Source organism: Glycine soja, chromosome 12 (assembly GCF_004193775.1).
Source record: "Glycine soja cultivar W05 chromosome 12, ASM419377v2, whole genome shotgun sequence".
NCBI lineage: Eukaryota > Viridiplantae > Streptophyta > Magnoliopsida > Fabales > Fabaceae > Glycine > Glycine soja.
Window position 1 is genome coordinate 8,222,485 of NC_041013.1, and position 12,544 is coordinate 8,235,028.

The following is a 12,544-nucleotide window of genomic DNA, read 5'->3' on the forward strand; positions in this document are numbered from 1 at the left end:
CTTATGACACTTTTACCCTCAAACATGGTTGTTAGTCTTATCTGGAATTGATGGTGAGACAATTAGTAGTGTTAAATGGATCATTTGCTTTGATCACAAATAATGAAAAAAAAACAATATTTTTCACATTTTAATTTTGTGACAAACTTGGCATGAAGGAGTAGTGGATTGAACTCTTCATTGTTGGTCTATTCTCACATTGTGTACATCTTATTAGAGTAAGAAAAAAGGTTGATATAACTTTCATCAAAGATAATGAACCTATTGTGACTTAATTACTCGAGTGATTAAGAAATTCAATATTAAAAGAATTATTCGGTCTTAGATATTATTATATAAGGAAAACTTTTTTTTCCATTTCTTTCAATTGAAGGAATGTATAATTAATTTTTTTCCTTATTTAAGTTCAACTTTTACCTAAGAGATTCATGTTTCTTCTCATTGTTAATCGATTAACAAGCGAATTAAATCGAACAAGTAGTAAAAATGGTAAGACTAAGTATCGTGTCTATAAGAACTTTGTTTATGTAAGACAATTTGTGTAAAACCAAATTTTTAAGCAATTGAAAAGGATAAGTTGATTTAATTTTAATGTAAAGGTGCAAAAATTTAAAGGCTATGATCTGCAAGCAAGATAAAAACATAACAATCTTCACATGAACGAAAGATCGAACACTTGGAATGCGAAGGGTGTAAACAATAATTAAAAGACATAGTTAGGGATAATGGTGATACTAAACCAATATCTCACTAATAATGAATGTTTCTCCCTATTGAATGAAGTTCCTATGTCATCTCGACTCACTATAATCTTCTAACATTGATTCCTCAATTGCTAGAAGCTTTATAACTTAACCTCACTCCTAATTTCTTAGCAAGTGCAATTAAATGATTTGATATGAGCAATAGTCATTAAGAGACTAACAAATATCACACTATTCCTAGAAGAGACACCCATTAGTTACCATTCTCAAAACTTAGTTTTCAAAACATTTTCCAATGACAAAGAAAAAAAGATTTTCATTGATTTGAAACTATCAAAAGAAAATAATAATGGTTTTCAATTTTATCCAAAAAAGGGGGGATGCACCCTTTTTTGAAATGATCCATTCTTAGAAATATATTCTATTACCTTTATTGATAATAATTAAAAATTTTGCTGAGATACTATTTTTTTCAAATTCCCAACTAGTTGGAAGATTATAGGGATTGGAAGAGAGAAATGTATATTAAATGCATGTATAATGGCATTCAATTATCCGAAAGAGAATTTCCCGAAAAATGGGTAACAAATGGTATTTAGATAAAGATATTATTTCTTTTTTGTCCAAAACCTTGGCACAAATCTAAGCTACAATCCAATGGTAAGAAAAAAGATTTAATGAAAAAAAACTAAAATATAAGCGTATGATTGATCAATCCACAAACTAGCATTAAAAACAGAGAAATGGAAATAACATAAAACATTCATTAAATAGGTAGTTAAGATAATTACATGAGAGTTGCTAGTACACCAATCCCCAATTATGAGAAGAAAACTAGCCTCTCATAGTCATTGACATGTGAGAGGCATGGAGGGGGGATGATTACAAGGGAAGAAACGAAGAAAAATGAAGGAAAAATGATGAAAAACTAAAAAACTCAATGATTTTCCCTAAAACCTAGGTTGATTCCTTTTTGATTCCAATGAGAATGTCCTTTTATATTTGGCTCAAGGCCCTTGTTTTGTCACTTCACTTTAGACACTATTTGTTGGATGAGCTCTTTTGAATTCTCGTATTGAATGATTTTTTATTCCTTCCCCAGGGATTTGCTTGCAGGGCAAGTTCCTCAGATGATCTAGTCCTCTTTCTTCGCTCTTGAGTTGACACATGGTCTTTTCTACCCGAGCTTCCTTGTTGGGTGAGCTTTCTTTCAACGACAGCTTCCCTTCTTCTTCTTGGTGTTCCAAAACTCTAATAAAAATAAAAGAAAAACTAATAAAATGCTTAATGTTTTATTTACCATACTAAAGTTCTATGAAAGAATTAAATTCTAACTATTTCAGACGAAACTAAACAAAAATTAAAGAAAAAACAAATAAATTAGTAAGTAAAATTGATGCCAAAAGTAATCATGCACAACAATAATTACTTATTAGGATATATTTCCTTGCATTCAAAGTGGCTAATTCGAAAAGCAAAACTTGTTCAATCTGATTTACATACATTAAAATTGTGAAACTTAATTGATGTTAAAAATTAATATAATATTAATTTATTTATTTATTAATTTTTAATTATAATATAATTTATAGATTTAAAATTATTAATCATATAAAACCAAATATTTTTTAGTGTACAAAGATTTAGAACTTAATTTTTTTTATAAACTACCCAAACCCTTGCTTATTAAGTTTGACCTTAGTATTAAAAAAAATTATATGTATTCAAATATTTTTTATCATAATTTTTTTTATTCTATAGATTACAATTTACATTACATAAATTAAAATTAAAATTCAAATACTAATTAAATTCTTTATTTTTTGGGTATTCACCCAAATGTTTACTTAAAAAGATCAATTTGAGATTTCAATCTCAATTGAATGAACGATCTATTATCGATTTTTATTTTGTAACAGAAAAAAAAAGCCATCACGATTCCCACTTGAGACACGTGCCCTTCTTTTGAAAAGTAAAATGTGTTTCTAAATTCTCAGCGAACTACCAATTCAAATCACAGAAATGGAGGGAAACCACCTCAATTCCGTTTCTCCAAAATCTCTCTGATTCCGACGTTCTCACTTCCGAACCGAACCAAAAAAACCCTATCACCGTTCCGCAAAGCAAATCCCTCCATGGCGGAAACCCTAAGCCCCAACCCCACGATGGATCAGAAGCAGAGGCTCCGCATCCTGTCCCCGACCAGCCCCTTCATCCTGGGCTCCAACGACGACAAGCTCGAACGCGCCCAGGCACGCGACGCACGCGCCACCGCCATCCGCCGCAAGAGCCTCGCCCTCAATCAGCCCCTTCAGCCCAACTCCGATCCCTGCCTCAACAAACAGCAGATCATCGACTTGTTCCAAAACTGCATCAAACTCGCCAGCGAAAACGTAAACACCCCCCCCCCCCCCCACAAAAAAAAAAAAGAAGAAATAATTAATTTTTTTTTTGTTTTTTATTTTGTGTGCTTGCAGAAAATTAATCAGAAAAATACGTGGGAGTTGAACCTGATTGACCACCTCACTGATATCATCAAGGCGGAAGAAGAAAATGATGCGGAGACTAATTTTCAAAAGGTATGCTATAATTGAGGTTAAATTATTCATCTTCCCCCTTGGTTGTTTCCATTTTATAGTTTAGTTTCGAGAAAATTGTAAATTTTAGTTCTTACACATGCTTGAAAGTTAAGCTTTAGTCTCTAACAGTGACAGCAGAGAAAATTTTCTGGTTGCATAAAACTGCTACAACAACATTCTGGTGGTGATAAACCACTACAACAATTGCCTAGGGGACTAAAGCTTATAATTTTCTCTCACAGGAACTAAAACTTAAAATGAGGACAGGTGTAGGGATCAAATAAATAGTTTAGCCTGTGATTACTTTGCAGTTTGATAAATTATGAGATTTTTGTTATTTAAGGTTTTATTGGATAGTGTTATGTCACCTGCGATACTAACAAATCCATATGCAATGCACATATATTTAAATTTAAATTGGTATGCTGAAGGGTGGTTCCATTGTTTATAGATTGCATAAATTAACTTCCTATAGTGATTATTTTTTTAATCAACAAGAGTGAATTTGTTACCATTCTCACAGCAATGGCACAAGAAGTGAAGTTATGTTTGTGTAGAATGTAGATGTTCATTGAAATTGAAATTTTGTTTGGGCAGGCAAGCTGCACTCTTGAGGCTGGAGTCAAAATTTATTCATTAAGGGTGGATTCAGTGCATTCTGAGGCATATAAAGTTCTTGGTGGGATGAATAGAGCAGGCCAAGAAGCTGAGGAAGGTTTCAATTTATATACCCTTTTATCAAGCATAGTGCAGCTTTTGCCCTCTTATCATTTTCGTTTATTGAAAAATGAAAAAATGCATTTGTAGTGAGCTCCCTTGGTGATTGCTTTGTGGGCGGAGGTTATGTGGGATTGTTTTGCTTCCTTATCATATAACTAGTGCTCTAATTCTGAATAATGTTTGGTAACTAATGATTAATGAATGTTTGAATGACTTTGAATTCAGAGTGCAATACATTATTTTTGGTTTTGTAATCTTTCGTTCTCAATTAGTTCTAATGCTAAGCCATGATGTCAGATACTACCCTGGATGTTGTTAATATTGAAAGTGGACAAGTAGAAAGCAGGAAAGAAACGAGCAAAAAGGTCTGTGGTCTTTGGATCTCTGGACTTGAATGGTTAAACATTTTGCTTAGTTTTAAGAGTTGTTTTTGCATGCAGTTGTCACCTTTGTCAACATTGGAATCATCTTTTGAGGCACTTAATGTAAAGAAGTTCGATGGTGATCTCAAATCCTATTTTATTTCTGTTACTTGCTTGCTGAGGCGTTGTGTTGAGGTTGTGCTGAAAATGGGTTATACTATTGTTTTTTTTTTTTTTTGTTAAAGCTGCATTTGTCGTGGATCCTCTCTATCGCCAAACAACAGCAAAATTCGATGAAGGTGGAGCCAAGGGTCTTTTAATGAATAATCTCGGAGTATATGGTGACTGTAGGGTGCTCTTTGATTCACAAGAAGTTCCTGCTAAGTGTATGGCAAGCCAAAATCAATCTGATATTTCAGATACTATTGATCTTTCCTTTGCCAAAGGTTTGTTACTTTTTGAATACTATGGCGTGAAAACTGTTGTTACATCTGCAAAAGAACACATTCAATGTGGACAATCCGACAATGATGACTTACTTTCGTCTGTAGATTGTATTGATCAAATGGTGTTGGACATGCGTGTAAAGGATGAAATTTCTCCAAGTCTCAGGACTATAGTAAACCAATTTGATGAAAGTAACAGAAGACCCGCTGATATTCAACTTCAAGGCCAGAATTCAGCTGAAGATCTTGACAATGCTGATAATAATGAAAATGGTTTTTACAGAGAAGAATATGAGAACTGCATGGCCTGGAGTGATGATCGTGATGACCACACAGTTGTTGCCGATCCAGGTTATAATGATGCAGATCCAAGTTTTCCCAGTTACCCTCAGGTTTTTCTATTTTTCAAACATAGAAACATATGACTGTCTTGAATGAGCTTTTAAATTTTTTCTTTAAATATTTTAATATATGAATGATGCACTTGTTTTAAAAACATTCCAAATCTTGTACTTGTAGGACAATGATGAGCCATTTCCTTCCCCAGAAATTGATATGGATGACAGATTTGAAAATGTTGACGGGTATTTATTTTTGAGTCTGGGTTTTAGTTCAAAACAAAATGCATGGGCAGGGCCTGATCATTGGAAGTATCGAAAATCCAAAGGTGGGGTTTGGATGCCAGATAAAGATTTTAATACTTATATATTTTTAGAATTCAGTATGGTAATTATTTTAGAATCTTTATTGTAGTCTCAGAGGTTCATCCTACTTCTGAAGATGGGTCGACCCTAAAAAGTAGACAGCCAAAGAGTAAGAGACAAACTGAAGTTGATTTAAATTTCACAAATTCTCTTGAGAAAAAAATGCTAGATACATTTTCTCCTCCCAAGAATCCCAAATTGTTACTGCTTCCTGAAAGCAGATTACCTTGCAATACAAAACTTCCTGAGGATTGTCACTATCAGCCAGAAGATCTTGTCAAGTTATTTCTTCTGTCTAATGTAAAGGTAGTTTCTTTTAGATGAGTTTCAAAGTGTTCTCACTGGTGATTTCTTGTCAAGTTTCTTTTAGATATGTGAAGGCATGTAGCGGTGTTTATTTTATATATCTGATGATTTCTATTCTTTCTTTAGTGTCTCGGGAGGAAGGCAAACAGGTTCTCAGGTAAAATTTGCAGTTGTAAATTTGTGATTTCAATATATGTGTGTGTGTGTGAAGTATGAATTGATTTTTAAATTCTATGAAAATTTGTAAATTTATTCTATTTCATAAGACTATCAACACAATAGTTGAATTGCTAAAAATATAACTTCTATCAAAATTAGTTAAAACTTAAAAAAGTGTCGTTTTCCCAAGTTTGACGAGGTGTAATTGATCCTATTAAATTACACCAACTTCACACTTTGGTGTAATGTGATCTCATCTCTCGCTTTATATACATAAATATAAAAAAAATTTAGAGAACATTTTAGCACGTTTTCAGCTGTCACTAGATTGTGTTTCAGCTCTCAAGTTCCTGTGTTTTTTGCAGATGGATCTAGAGAACAATCCGATGAATATGAATCATTCCCTTCGTGGGATAATGGAAGTGTTTGTGGGGATGACGCTGGTGACTACGGAGGTGATCTTCATAGTGACATGGAGGACACCGACACTCTTGTTACTCAGCCTCGTCAGGTGGGTTTTGACTTTTAGTGAATAATTTACACACTTGCTCTTGATATATTGTTTTAGACAAAGTGATGAAAGAATAACGGTTACAGATAATCCTTATCATTAATTCAGTCGAAAATATGGCAGTTAGAACTCACGTATATCATATTTTCAAATTTCAAATGACACAGGTCAGTAAAATTGAAGTCCAGTATGACAAGACTTCCAAACAAGTCGATGTTCATGCACTAAAAATTACTCTTTGGGACCATGTTCAAGAATCTGTTAAACTTCCTTTAGAGGTATGTTAAGATTTCTCCATTTCCTAGGACTCTAGGAGTGCCGAGTACAAAATATGTGTTGTCTAGTTTTAAACTTTTTAAATTAATCTTTCCCCTCACGAGTTATTTCAATTTTCTTTCGGATTCTGTTTCATTGCTAACACTGTACATTTTTTCCTTACCATCATATCTCTAAATAAGCAATTTAAGTTATTTTTCTATTTGTGGTTGAATTGTAAGTACTAATTCTTATATTGATTTGTTTTTTGACCCTCTCTTTATTCTAAAGGGTCAAAAAGATACCTTATCTTTCAGGAATATATTAGCCAACTTTCCTAGCGAATGCAATGCTGCTGCAACAATTAGTGACATCTCTCCTCATCTGTGCTTCATATGTCTATTGCATTTGGCAAACGAGAAAGGATTGAGCATTCAAAACTCCCCTAATTTGGATGATCTTGCCATACTGTTTCCACAAGTTGCTGATTCTATGAGGGGAACAGTTTAGATTCCTCTTCACTCAATTATTCTTCAGCTCAGGAATCAAGAAACGGTATGTGCACTTACGATTGCTTTAGGTACTGTTCTTGTCAAAATTGGATTGATGGATGTTCATTTCATTGGTTCCCCTTGCTTGTTCCGATGTTTTTTCCCCTTTCAAGATAAGATAAGCACGTTTTTTGAGAAATGTTTTTTTTTTTTCACCTTTGGAAATTTCCCCAAAAACCTGTTGACTAAAAACTTTGCTGACTCAGGTAATCTAAACACGCTTCCGAGATTTTTCGCCTTCTTATTTTTGTTCATAAGCATCTGCTAATAGAAACTTTCTCAATCATTATTAGGGTAGTTAATTATTATTAAAGGATTTAGATAATAGATTTGGCTGTAAAACCTTGATAAAAAAACTTGAAATCAACATTATTCCTAAGGTTGGACTTCAATATGTCTTTTTTTGTGTGTTTGATTTCACATTAGGGAATTGATTCTGAGTTCAGAATTGATTTTAGTGCATATATTTGGTTTCACATTATAAAAAATTTTAAAATTTATTTTAAATTCATAATTAATTTTGAGTTGAAGAATTTTTGAGTAATTTTTGTGTTTCAAAATTTATATGCTTTTTCAAACATGCACTACACGTATAACTCAATCAATTTTGGCTTGATTCATTCATTCAGAGTTCAGACACGTGAGATGCATATTTATGTTGTCATTTTCAGATGGGGACTGTTTTACTAGTGAAACACGTCCAAGAAAGCATTGAAGTGAGCAACAAGTTTGTGGTTGGAGGTTGCAAATATCAGTTTGCTTATGGTGGTTTAACACTCGTTAAGGAAATTTCAGACCTATAATGGCTCCTTGTTATTATTCTGTACATGAAAGTATTCAACACATGTAGTGCTCAATTTCATTCTCCACTCCAGCCCGTTTCATGTGTTCAATGCTCTGGCTTTTACGAGAATGGCTAGTGTTGGTATAAACAAAGGCATAGACTGATGGATGAGCGACTGATTATTGAATCGCACTTACCTATCCCTCCATTTTCTATTAATTGTCAAACTGAAATAATCAAATTTATTTGTAAATAATAATAATAATAATAGTAGTAGTAGTAGTAAATTTTATTTATCTGCCTGAATTAGGATGTATTTAGATAACTAACTAAATTATGTTCCTAATCTTTTCGTGTATGACTTTATTATTTCTTGAAATAAAGTAAAAAGCACTTTCGATAAGCTATTAAAAAAATCTTATGAAAATAAACTAAAAATAATTGGAGTTATAACTTTTTTTACGAATTGAAAGTTAAATAAGCGGTATAAACGTTTTTAGTTGTTCTCAATCATTCATTGAGTTGGTAATTGATTACCTACGTAATTCGGTGCCAATTTTACATATTGCATTTGGTGTCATTAGACCTGGTTATGGACTTGAATTACATATAAATTTTCAATGAACAATAACTCTATTTCAAGACAGTTTTTAATGATACTGCGATTGTTTTACTATTGCTATTTTATAACCTGCTATTTTTATTATTTTTCCTCATTTTGAATTGTACATATAAGGGTAATATTTATTTTTGGAAATTAGAAAAGACTTAAAAATATAATAAAATTAGAAAACACTTACTATTTATATCATTTCCTTTTAAACTAACCTTACCTTGTATCACATAGTACACTTGGTTTAACCACGAAATTTATTCATGGGCAGTCATTTTGGATATCATTCTACACTTGAATACAAGTTAGAACATTGTTGCAAGGGTCAAATGGGTAAAAGTGCTTAAACAGTACGACATATTCTGATTGATCGGTAATAGAAATGGTTGATGGATAAAACCCAAAAAAATTGTTCATGGATTTTTTTATTGTAAATTAACTAAGCTCCAAGAACTGAATAAATACTTTAAATTGATTGGGCAAAATTAATTTAGTTGATGGACCCAGGAGATTCTTCTATTATCCTTGTCAATCAAACCTAAAATTGATTAAACACAACGAAGAAGCAACAGTCTGAGCCTTGGTTCAAATCAGAAGCAAAAAAATAATACAAAAAGATAGTCTCAATATTCTTTATGCAAGTTTTACCCAACATTTGACGATTTCTAGCTTTAAACGGTGTTACACATGGAATAAATACCCAAAAAAGAATGATAGAAAATACAACAACATTTGTATTTTACACTTGACCTTTCGTGAACACATATGAGCCTCGATGACTTGCTTTTGCTATCACCAGCATTTGAAAACTATTGTAGTATTATGCAACCACTCACCTCCATGGAGGCCGTGTAATGTATCTAAGAACTCTGTACTTTCCCTTGAGAGTGTGCATGAGAATTGGCAAGCCCTTCCTTCCACCCTTTCTTGCGCGCTCTAAGTTCCCATAATGCAGTTAGCTTCTTCTGCGTGACTAATGTCAACTCAGCCTTCTCCCTAGCCTCCTCGCACGTTTCCATCCCTGAATTGCACTTGTCTGCTTCCTTCTGATACTGAGATGCAATCTTCTTTGCCTCAAGCAATGCCATGTCAGCATGTTGCTGATTTTCCACAGCTTGGTTCTCCCGTAGCTTGAGTTCTTCTGCCAATAGCTCAGCAAAATTCTTTTCAGTGTCTCCACTCACTTCTGGATCAGGCTTTGCACAATCTGAATAACAGTTCAAATCAAGAAAAGAAAAAGTAGTTGGTAAATTTAGTTGAATCCAAACAATGCATCAATAAAAACAATGTTTTATGACAATGCGGCTGCGGGGAAAATAAAATGTGTCATTGAGCGTATTTAAAGTGGGCATCAACACACCAGAACCATGAAGCAACATGTAATCCGAGCAAGTTTAGTACAGCACAAAAAGGATATATGCATTCTTATTAGTTTGATACCTTAATTTAAACACAATAGATACTAAGTTGCTTAAAGCAATATTGAGCAACAAAAGCACCAAAATATTATTTAGCACATTGACACGAATACTGGGTTGACATAAAACAAAATGTTATAGTAGACATAGTCCATGATAAATGGATTTTTTAAAGATGAAAATAGGCCTGTAATATCTGTTTTTGTTTTTTACAATAAAAAAGGAAAACATACAAAAGATGCATGAGATTTAGGATCCTAAATGATGATCTCATATAAGGATAAATATGTAGCTATCTTACTGCTTAACGTGAGAACAATGTTACTTTAATACCTACAATCCTACCACCAATCCACCATAAAAGTATGTGTACATAGAAAAAAGTATAACAAGTACAAAATGGGTGCTGACCAAAAAAAAAAAAAAAGTACAAAATGGGCTATTTATATAATTCACAGTAGTTCATCAAGGAGACAAACCAACCTCCGAAGGAAGTGTTGCTCAGTCCTGCAGAAACACACAGAAAGAAACTGAAATAAGTACATGCTCAATTTGCAGTTAGATGAAGAGAAGGGACAACCAGTACATTACGATAAAACCACAAAGTCATTCAATTGGAAATAGCACAAAATTTTGAAACTATAATTTATGTGATTATGGAATTTTCAAATTTATTAGTGATAACCAAAGGAAATAACAGCATCCGAGGTTATAGTACTTAGTTTCATATTTGCTTATACATAAAAATAGGTTATGTGGGGATGACTAAGCCTGATAAGTTTGACAGTGAATGTGCAAATCAATATGGCTGCAACTTTTAACTGCTTTTAGTTAGATGGACGATGGGCAGTTACTTTATTCATAAGATCTTGTGGGAAAAACCCAAAACCCTAGGTATAATAATGTCAAAGAAGCAAACCAATCTGCAACATCGATTGACACGTTCTATTAACAGTGTCTTCTCATCAAATCACTAATGCCAGAGCACATGAATCAGAAGGTTAAAGGGATCAAATTGCTTATATCAGTGGAAGGAGTCATGATTCAACTTTCACAATTGAACTATTCCCATTTTACATAACTAAAAAAATAAAATAAAAATACCAACACAACCCAGATCTTAAAAACTCATCCAAAACCCAGATTGGACAACCCAATTAAGAAAATATTAGTTTTTGAGCAAGATCATGAGATGAGTAATTGAGAAACTAACGAAATCAGATCTGAGAGAGAGAGAGAGGAGAGAAAGACCTTGTGGAATAGAAAGAATGGGTTGTGAAGAGCAATCGCAGATGCAGGGGGCACAAGTAGAAGAAGAGTGGTTGACCGCAGCCAAACCTTCAACGAAATGCCAGTAGAGAGGGGGACCCACTATGTACCCTGCTATGAAGAGCGCCACCACCACCAAACTCACCCTCAACAACACGGCTTTTGATTGGTTCAGAGCCATGTTTTTCGCTCTGTGTTGGCACACACAAACAGAAGAAGACAGCAACAACTAAATGAAATCTAGAGAGAGAAAAAGAATGATGAGTGGTGTTGTGGGAAAGTTAAGGTTGTTTATCTGGAGGCGTCGGCAATGTCAAAGTGGAGAGTTTGACAAGAGTTGCCACTACACTGCTTCATCTTCTGTCTTCCACTTTTCTCCATTTTTAATATCTTTTTCCCCTTTGTTTATCGAGAGATTTCATTTTGGTGACACTTACTGTCCTGCAGAATAAATTGTCTTTTTTTATGGTTTAATTAAATTTTTTATACATAGAAAATACGTTATTTTTATATTATTATTTAATATTTTTTTTTCAATGAACTTGAAAAATTTAAAAATAACCTATTTTTCATATATAAAATAATATATTAAGCCAATCTCAAAAATAATTTTTTTAGTTAACAAATGATAAGAATTTTTTTTATCAAAATAAATAATTTAACTTTAGATAAAATGATAAATAATCAATTTTATTATTTCATTAAAAATAAAAATAAAAATGATAATCATAAATTTAAGTTACGTTTAAAAATGAATCTTATAAATCAATAAGAATAATTTGCTTCTCAAACACTTTTATATGATCAAATAAATTTGTAAACTTGTTAAAAAATTACAAATTAATTAAAATAATTTGATGAACACATATGTAATTTACTTTTATATAGATTTAAGAAATTTTATCCTATTTATTTTTTAAGATAATTCATCATTCAGAATAAGAAATAAATTAAATTAATAAGATATTTTTTTATTGGTAGAAATAAAAAAATATTATTTAAATTTTATAATAACTCGTCTATCAATTTATCATGTTTAAGCAACTGAACTAGATTAATAATAATATTAAAGATGAAATTAAAGAGTTAAGATGCGTATATTTAATATTCTGACGAAGTTAAAAGAGAATCCAACAAGAGATTAAATGATGAGACACATATTT

The 12,544-nt window shown here is 32.4% G+C and overlaps 2 protein-coding genes across 2 annotated transcripts; one reads left to right on the forward strand and one right to left on the reverse strand.

The window, feature by feature from the left end:
- Positions 1–2,695: 2,695 nt before the first annotated feature.
- LOC114379114 (condensin complex subunit 2-like) lies at positions 2,696–8,373 on the forward strand. Its single transcript, XM_028337696.1, has 14 exons — positions 2,696–3,097; positions 3,182–3,283; positions 3,881–3,998; positions 4,301–4,368; positions 4,444–4,504; positions 4,611–4,811; positions 4,917–5,203; positions 5,331–5,478; positions 5,565–5,821; positions 5,948–5,978; positions 6,346–6,491; positions 6,659–6,769; positions 7,038–7,301; positions 7,969–8,373. The coding sequence occupies exons 1-13, from the start codon at positions 2,840–2,842 to the stop codon at positions 7,254–7,256; spliced, it is 2,007 nt and encodes a 668-aa protein (XP_028193497.1). The 5' UTR covers positions 2,696–2,839; the 3' UTR covers positions 7,257–7,301; positions 7,969–8,373.
- Positions 8,374–9,242: 869 nt separating this feature from the next.
- Positions 9,243–11,786, reverse strand: LOC114380074. Its single transcript, XM_028338995.1, has 3 exons — positions 11,364–11,786; positions 10,596–10,619; positions 9,243–9,901 (listed from the first exon to the last, which is right to left on the reverse strand). The coding sequence occupies exons 1-3, from the start codon at positions 11,560–11,562 to the stop codon at positions 9,555–9,557; spliced, it is 570 nt and encodes a 189-aa protein (XP_028194796.1). The 5' UTR covers positions 11,563–11,786; the 3' UTR covers positions 9,243–9,554.
- Between the last annotated feature and the right edge of the window lie 758 nt (positions 11,787–12,544).